Raw genomic sequence first — 9,408 nt, forward strand, 5'->3', positions numbered from 1 at the left:
CACAAACTAAATGTAGCACCTTCCATTACTGAATTAACCAACACAAACTAAATGTAGCACCTTCCATTACTGAATTAACCAACACAAACTAAATGTAGCACCTTCCATTACTGAATTAACCAACACAAACTAAATGTACACCTTTGCATCCATAAACCTATCTAACAAAGGTTTAGATTAATTCAAACTAACAGCACACACTTTACAATCATACAAATCATTCCAAGAGCCAGTAGCTCTTACCAGAGAAGTAATTCCATTGAAGATAAAGTCTGGAACAGAAAACTCTGTTTGTGCCCAACAAATATACGTATCTTATACGTTTCTACATACAACACTTATAAAATTAATTGCAGTGAAACAGGATTATACAATATTTATTTGCACTTGAAAAAGAGTGCATAAGCAATTAGTGAAAATATCTCTTGTTCATAACCAAGAAGCAAAAACCCTACCTCCAGTGTTGCTCTACTACTGCTCCGAGCCCCGAGACTACGACTTCGAATACTCCTACACATGAAAATACACACTTAAAACTTTATATATATATAACAAATTTGATCTTTAAATGGATGTAAAACTTACTCAGTTTGTTATAAAAATTATTAATAAATAAAACAGCTACCACTGCCAATTTTATTTTCAGGTTGACATTTTTCTGTACTCTATGTTGAAAGTTTTAATTGTACCACAATAATTGAAATAATATTTTTTGTTATAACCCACAGTTTTCTAAATATACAAAATTGAACACAGTTAAAAACTGATACCAATAATACATAGTTATTAACCATTTTAATAATTTTCTTACAATTCAGAGTTCCCTAAGAAACAGTGTTAAGTACAGAAATGTGTTGTTCTTCATTATTTGTAAGCATATATGTAGATCTTTTTTTTACCCGCTGCCTGTTTAGACAAGCTACAACAGGTAAAACCAGCAAGACTCAAGTTCTCATGTGATCATCTGAATTATAGAGGTACATTTTACCTGAGCAAATAATTAAAAAAGTGTTATAACATTTCTTTTATTAAATGCAGAGCATAAAATAATTTATCATTGTTCACGAGAAGATTAAATGTTAAAGACAAACTGATCTGTCACCACGTGAGGAAGATTTACCGAAACATACAAGTTTTCTTCTTACGCCGTACACGTATTCACCAAGGGTCTCATGCACTTAAATTCACATCCAGTATTTTCAAGTTTAATCCAAAATCTATTATACGAACTGATTAAAATATTTAACATTTTGAGCAATATAGAGCTGTATAACAAGCAGATATAATGGCTGATTTGGGACTTACGTTTGATCAATAGTCACTCCATATCTCTGTGCCAGAAGTTGACTACGAATTCTCAAGTATTGTTTACGAATGAAAGGATTATGCTAGTAAAAATATTGTACGTTAGTACGTGATTAAACATTTCTTTCACTATTAGTAAATATTTTTTAATACAAGTTTCTTTTATTGTAATATATTAAATACAGAAATATCTATTGTAGAATATCTGTATATTCAAACATTTTCACCGACAGTGTTGCATGTTTTCAACGTTCTAAAACTCCAGTATCTCTAACAAAAACTATTATAAGACTCGTTAACAACTACGCTAGATTACAAAATAAAAAAACTGTGAGAGTTTCAAGATAATATTTAATTCATAAAGAAATATGTAGTAATTTCAGTAATCAAAAATACTTAAAAAAAAAATTACACGTGGAGAGGTATTCCAAAGAAAGATACATATTAGCATGAGAATTTTCTAACAAGATCATATTCTAACGTATTACTCTGAAATGAATCACTTATTTTCGTAAAGATTCATCTGCAGTTCAGGTTATATAGAGATTCATACCCGATCCATTTACATTATGAAGTTGTTGTTTTTCCCACATAAAAAGAGTTATTAATTTGAGACACTAATTTTATGTAAAATAAACTTAGGAATAAGATTCTTGTATATAAAAATAGGTAGTCAGTGAGGAGGTCTTAGGTTAGGTTATATTGGTGTACTCTACATTTTCCTGATAATACCAGAAAGTAGAACTATAACGTTACCTCTTCTTTAGCATTTTCTCTGAGTAGCTGACTGCGTCGCCTGATGTACTGAGTTCCTACGAAAGACAACTTATAATAAAGTTCTGTTTATCATTGATTAATTTGACAAAATATGGATTTTATAAATAAACTCAAAATTACCCAAAGTTTTTATTTTTTTGGCAGGCTAATACCTTTAAGCACCTACCATATTGACCCTAATTAAATCCCCCTCTCTAATTATTGCCCCATCGGTATTTTTATAAAGCTTACCTTGAGTGACAGCAATAGTAATCCAACATATAATCCACTTTTATTACCATAATATAGATTTGAAAAAAAAAGAACACACACACACGTATTAGCATTGAAATCAACAAATCAAATGTGAAAAATAGACTCCAGAACTGCACAAATACTATAATTAGTGCCCCCCCCCTGCAGCTTGCAATGCTCCTGGGGGCATTAATTATGGTTAATACGGTATTCCTTCCGAGTTATAAAGAAATCAAATACAAAAATAATACACATAAAAATTAAACAAATTTCATATCGAGATCAAGTTTTCTAAGCTATTTTATTCAAATCATACCACAAACTTATAAATGAATAAATATATATTAATATGAAATACAATGTACAAAATGAAGGAAGAAGTGAAACTATGAATTAAGCAAACTTTGATATTATACTGACCAAATAATGGAGGGAAAGGCAAGGGACTACGAGGTACAAATTATGTTCAATCTTAAAATTTATTTAAACATATATTATGTTCACCTTATTCTACAAGTACTAATAACTCGAAAAATGACCAAAAAATTGCTGTTAATCTGCTCCCAACACATACCTAAAAATGTTATATTTCACATTACACTAAGTGTTGACATTCTACTTTCAGTCACTGTCCCATTGAATGATGCTGAGAAATGCTCACGGTCACTGATGCTGGGTGTACCAGCTGACGTAGATGAGGTCTTACACGTAAAAACATCTATTTGAGAACGTACTGTATGACGTGTGTGTGTCAGTAATAAAAGGCTTGTCTCTGCTGTACAAAGACTTAGTCCTGCCACGTTTCAAGTTGTACTCTCTGAAAAGGGCTTGTCTCTGCTGTACAAAGACTTAGTCCTGCCACGTTTCAAGTTGTACTCTCTGGATTCAGATGACAGACAGTGTCTCACTTGAGTTATGGGACGTTGTACACACGTCGTGTAATAACGTAGTCCCTGGAACCCAAGTGAGATAAGGCTCACGAGACCAGCTTCCTGAAGATATTCAATCTTATACTGACACACACACACGTGTCATACAGTACGTTCTCAAATAGATGTTTTTACGTGTAAGACCTCATCTACGTCAGCTGGTACACCCAGCATCAGTGACCGTGAGCATTTCTCAGATACCTGTGGGAAGCCACGTCACACACTTCAGTCTTTTTCAACATCAACCTATGTCTCTCTAAACCTTCGAATCATACAATCTATATATTGTAGTGTTTCAACAGTTAGACCGTTCATTGTGGAATAGCAGAATCAACTTTTTGTTTGTGCGGGATAGACGAACTGCTTACATATACCTGTCCTTTGAATATATCAACAGTCATATGCTTTTGGGGCTATCACAAAATGTATTAGTCTTTCTAATTGTGGTAGTGGAGCTGAAACAATGAAGAAAGTTAACTCAATATTGGACGAGTATTTTAGAGATGTGCGTTGGACGTAAGATAAAAGAATGTCTATATGTTGACCAAAGAGATGTAGTAAAAGAAAATGGAATAGCCTAGATGAGTTGTCTTGTTATCCTTTGGACTTTAAATGAAATAAATAAACAGTCCTTTGCATACATATATAAGATTTTATCATATAATAAATCTTTCAATGTTTAAGGATCTATTATACTTTTCCCAATTGCCCAAATAGATTATTAAATTAATGAATTTGTCTCAATTGGAAGAGAAATGTCTGATGACTTTGTTCATGCATCATTTCAAGGTCTAAACACCAGTGAATTTGAGGTAGTAGCTGCTGAACACTTATAAACTACAGACACACAGTGTAACTACTGTTACATAACAAATTACGATACAATTCTTAACAAGATGCCTAAACATTCACAACAGATGTCACAAACATCCTCCCAAGGCACATCCATAAATGCTGGAAGCCATTGAATGGGTATAATTTTCAGGAATTTTTTGTACTACATGAAATAGCTTTCATACAAGTAAAATCTTATAACATGGAATATCCAATTCGTTACCTCTACCAAGCAATATGCCAAGTAAATTAGAGAGGTTTAAAAATAAATAGTTCATTAAGCCAGTCCTGTAAAACTAACAACAGGAGCTTGCGGCATTATATTTCAACTCTTGTCTTTATCACAGCTGCAGAAAACATCTCCCATTTTTTCACTGTTAAATAAGCTAGAAACGCTGTAGTTTCAGAGGTGCTGGGGGGTCAAGGGCCCCATCTGGCTCAAACCGCCATGGAATACTATAAGATACATTGTCTTATTTACCATTTGCTCCTCAAGTGAGCCTCTGTGATCACCAAACTGTTGTTAAAGTCAACAGGTAGCACTCAACAAACTATTGTTAAATTCTTGGACGAGTCACCAGACTCACCAAGAATAAAAGCTTTAAGATTCACTATAAACAATGTGTATAACATGGACAGCTCAAAGGAATTGTTTAGTGCAGACTGACAGAAGACTACATTAAAATTTTAGTGGACTCAGAGACATCAGGTCATTTGAAAAATTTTAAGTATAAGTTTTACTGGATATAATTTATAATTTGATGCATAGATGACATTATTAGCATTTAATGTTAAAGCACTTCACATTGTAAAATATGGTAAATAAAGTACATCAAAACTGCATACATATGTGTGTGTGTGTATTAAAACTTAATAGAAAAAATAAGGCAAAAGTCAGTACACTGTAAAGATATCAAAAATGTTCATTACGTTTTATAATATTGGAAATCAGTTAACTGCTAAAGAGAAAAGATGAGTTTTGGATGAGAATTTACATAACGCACCTAGCTAATGAATACAGTCTGTGCGTTATTGTTATTTAACTATATGTCCTAATTGGTTTAGATGCTGGTTGTGCTAGAGACAACGTAGCTACTATGCTTGTCTCCATCAATGTACGTTCAACTTCCGAATCAGGTGAGTTAACTTAATTAATGAGCCAAGAATTAGAGAGCCCAGTGATAAATTTCACAGAAATGGGCTGCAGAAAAGTTTAAAAACCGTATTATTCAATGAACTATTTTGTTTTAATCACGTCATCGGTGGATGTACTTCCGGCTCACCGATAAACTTGCAAGTTGCAGTGGTGAATAAAACAACGACGCACCAAAATAGTATTAGTAGCCCCCGTTTACATTTACCAGATGATAATATATAGATAATTAAAAATACAGATATAAATTTTAATTTGCATCTACCGTGAAACTGACATTATTGCAAAAAACAACTTAAATTAAACATACTGATTATGACTTCAAGTTCAATGTGTCGTACATGAATCATTTAATATTATCAATGACTCACAAGATTTCGTAAATCTAAAAGTAGGCGTAATTATAATTTATACGTTAGCCTACTATAGAAATAAACTTACTAAAGTTTGGATTATTTGGAGCTCTGTAATTATTGTATCTTGCATCTAAAGCAAGCACTTGCTGCCAAACTGCTGTCATTATGTTCTTTCCTTTCAGGAAAAGGTTTGAAATGATATAAATGTACCATAAATATACCAAGCCCAGGCCTATTTCACACAAACTTATTCCAAGTCCACTAAACACGCATGTGTTAGATAATTCTATATCGTAGGTGGCGCTAACAAAGTTATAGCATGACTAAAATCTATACGGTTGGTCCACGCCCCAATTTCCGTCACGGTTTTCGTGTTTCTCTTTAATTCCGGTCTAAGCGATAAGTATTAAAGTTGTAGTGTTCTTCGAATTAACTTTAGCCGTAGTACTTCTAGTTAGCCGAATTGAAATACAGATGTTCGACAACTGCAGTATAGTTCTGCTTGAGAAAGGTTGTGCTTAATCATGTTAATGCTGAGTTCGTAATTTTTAGTGCAAAGAATTGGTGTTTTCTTGATTTTTTAAAAATAGAATTTTTGTAACGGGTAGTTGTAGTAATACTACTAATAGTAATACTAGTAGTAGTAGTACGAAGTACTATTGACTTCTTGCGTGCTATTGTTTAGCTGCGATACTACGAATGTGTAATTTACATTATACTGTAAATTGAGTAAATTCAGAATTTCATGTCAATAAGGTATCTTTGACTTTACACAAATTAAATATAGTCTTGTTGTGAACAACGATATAAGTTATAACTTGACATTTTACAACCATCAACATGCAAGCAATTAAATGTGTCGTAGTTGGAGATGGGTAAGTCACGATTTAAATCACTTTTTTTATATACCGCAAACGTTAAATTTTCGAGTGTATGTATGCAAATTACATATAAAAATGTAAATTTTTACCTTGGTTTTATACTCATTTTATTATGACTTCAAAAGGTAAATGGATAATTTGAGAGCTGTCAACACAGTTTGTTCACATTTGGTGTGGTTTTTTTATTTGTTGTATTGAAAACTTCTAACTTATGTTCCATTTTTATTGTTATATATAATACTTCCTGGATCTCGCAGTTAAACTTTACTTGTCTCTTACTTTAAACAAAAGCAATGTAATAATATTGTTGCATTTGTTAATGTGTGATTATTTATTAATTAAAAGGTTATATACATTTGTGTATATAACTTGGTTCAAGGTTTAGAGGTACTTGTTTTTAAACGTTTGTGTGAATATGCTAGACTTCTTCAGTTGAGAATTTCCAGGAACTTGCGTCGCCCTCTAGAAACATGCCCAGAATGTTTTTATAGCAGTAGAACGAACAATGTGAGAAAAATAACTACTTGTCTAATATTAGGTCAGAGTAAAACAGTAAACCTTGTTCTTCAGACAAATCTTATTGTACCAGGCATTAAGTGATATACATTCCACACTCCTTATAAAAGGCAAATGAGGTCATAAGTTTACTAAGAGGTGCTGTTTAGACGTCACTTGGAATATTGTGTACAGTTTTTAAAGAAAGGACATTGAATAGTTGTATATTAAAGATGATTCCACGTTTGGAAGGATTATCATATAGGGATACAATGAATTTCCTTGAAATGTTTTCACTAGAGAGGAGAAGGGTTTTTTGGGGTGGCGACGCAGTTGGTTTAACATAGAAGTTTTGAATACATAAATCCAGATGATGTTTTCTTAAAACCTCTGCAAGCAGTGAGACTAGAAAATATAAATTTAAATTATTATGTATTTTAAACATTTAATGTTCTTACTTATTTTTTGAAATCTATGCACAAGAATGGTAATAGAATATATTTATGAGTACCATTGCTTTTCTGTACAAAAGATACCTTTGTATTTTTTCTATAGATCTTTACCATTATGGTCTTAACTTGAGGATATGAACCCGAGATAGTAAGTTTATGTAATGCGAAGTTGAACGCTGAAAAAATATATTTATACAAATTTTACGTGTTTCCTTTTGCATGAGCGAATTTTTTATGATGTGTTTATAGTGTATGTGGACACATGAAGTATATGATTCATACATTGCTCTGACATTTTTTTCAATAATACGCCCATGACCTTAAACAGCCTGAAACATCATGTTTGCAACTGTACTGGACGTGTCTTTCGAAAGAAGTACCAGTAATAAGTAAACAGAATATACAAAGTTGTTTCATAACATTACATCATTCCCCTCCAGTCTTAACATACTCATAAATTATATAAATATGTGCATTCTCTAGTGTTTTTATCTGTGTTTAGACATAAAAATTATGTCTTCTAAATTGAAATACTTTAAACTGATATCTTCTAGTTTATTTCTCAGAATTATGAACACACACACACACGTGTTTATTTATTAATACATATTTACAATTTGTTTGGTACAAAATATATGCAAGCATAATTGTTTTCAATTTGGTTTCATTTACTGTTAAAAGGTCTTGATATCAGAGAAATGATGGATACAGAAAAATTGTTTTATTTAAATTACTCGATGAATTAAACCCTCCCAGAACAAAGCATAGTGGGTAAAACAATAAATGGCATATTTCATTTTCAAAACAGGTTCACAAGTTTGGTCTGCAATCACACGGCATAAATTTTATTTCAAAAGTAAATAATCCTATCAAATAAGCTAACGATATTATAATATATAAATGATTATTGTTCGCCAATAACCATGATACTAGCTATCGTTATTATTTAAAGTATTTTAGTACTGACACCCGCAATAAGGAATATTTTATAGAAATATTAAATTACTCTAAAATATTATCACTTATTTTATAATCTATATTTATGTTATATTAACTGGGTTCATGATTCAAACATTTTTTTTTTTTTGCAGAGCTGTGGGTAAAACCTGTCTATTGATAAGTTACACAACAAATGCATTTCCAGGTGAATACATCCCAACAGTGTAAGTACCTGTAGCATTTATACATATATATAGCATTTCTGTCTTTCTTTCCACATTACCTGGTGACACTAATGTAAGAATCCAACTGATTTCCTGGACTAATTCTTCACAATTGTTTTGGTTTGAATACTTGTTCTAATCAATTATAATTGTCATAAGCCATAACAATTAGCCCTATTATATTTTTAACACACTCATGTGTTTACATAGCTTAGCTAGTGAACAGTAAATATTTAAATAAATACACAGATAATATGTAGGTGTAATATTAGTGTATTCTTTGTGGGCCAAAGGTTATGTGTAAAATACTGTTTGCCAGAGTCATAAGTTTAATGTATGTAGCTGAACGTACTCCATTAATATTGTTTGACATGTTTGCTAGAAATTGTGGAAGTTTATGTGAAACATTCCCATTATTTCTTAGTCTCTTATAATCAAAATAATGCATAAAAATGGAGACTTTTGTTACAGGTTTGATAATTACTCTGCCAATGTTATGGTGGACAGCAAACCAATCAATCTCGGTTTATGGGACACGGCAGGACAAGAAGACTACGACAGACTAAGGCCACTATCTTACCCTCAGACAGTAAGCACGTTTTAGTTTTAAATAAGTACTTTAGTAATGACAATTCCTGTATCTCATCCAACCTTTCAAAAACTTTTTTTTGTGTAAAAATGTACATGGTATGTCAAGTCAAAGTGTGTAAAAATGTACATGGTATGTCAAGTCAAAGTGTGTAAAAATGTACATGGTATGTCAAGTCAAAGTGTGTAAAAATGTACATGGTATGTCAAGTCAAAGTGTGTAAAAATGTACATGGTATGT

The 9,408-nt window shown here is 31.9% G+C and overlaps 2 protein-coding genes across 3 annotated transcripts in view; one reads left to right on the plus strand and one right to left on the minus strand.

Moving 5' to 3' along the window:
• LOC106476386 (WD repeat-containing protein 13-like) overlaps positions 1-5,862 on the minus strand; it is a 7,603-nt gene extending 1,741 nt beyond the window's left edge. Inside the window, exons 1-4 of the mRNA XM_013937048.2 lie at positions 5,674-5,862; positions 2,062-2,117; positions 1,306-1,388; positions 456-510 (exon numbers count right to left, since the gene is read on the minus strand). Coding sequence (XP_013792502.1) covers positions 456-510; positions 1,306-1,388; positions 2,062-2,117; positions 5,674-5,752 — 273 coding nt within the window. The 5' untranslated portion in view covers positions 5,753-5,862. The remainder of the gene's footprint in view (positions 1-455; positions 511-1,305; positions 1,389-2,061; positions 2,118-5,673) is intronic.
• Positions 5,863-5,937: 75 nt separating this feature from the next.
• LOC106476385 (ras-related C3 botulinum toxin substrate 1-like) overlaps positions 5,938-9,408 on the plus strand; it is a 9,736-nt gene continuing 6,265 nt past the window's right edge. For both annotated transcript variants that reach the window (XR_002609153.1, XM_013937047.2), the window contains exons 1-3: positions 5,938-6,463; positions 8,508-8,579; positions 9,051-9,168. Coding sequence is in view for 1 of the 2 variants with exons in the window: in XM_013937047.2 (XP_013792501.1) it covers positions 6,429-6,463; positions 8,508-8,579; positions 9,051-9,168 (225 nt within the window). In the remaining variant the exon portion in view is untranslated. The remainder of the gene's footprint in view (positions 6,464-8,507; positions 8,580-9,050; positions 9,169-9,408) is intronic.

The sequence above is a fragment of the Limulus polyphemus genome, unplaced genomic scaffold, assembly GCF_000517525.1.
Source record: "Limulus polyphemus unplaced genomic scaffold, Limulus_polyphemus-2.1.2 Scaffold10440, whole genome shotgun sequence".
Lineage (NCBI taxonomy): Eukaryota > Metazoa > Arthropoda > Merostomata > Xiphosura > Limulidae > Limulus > Limulus polyphemus.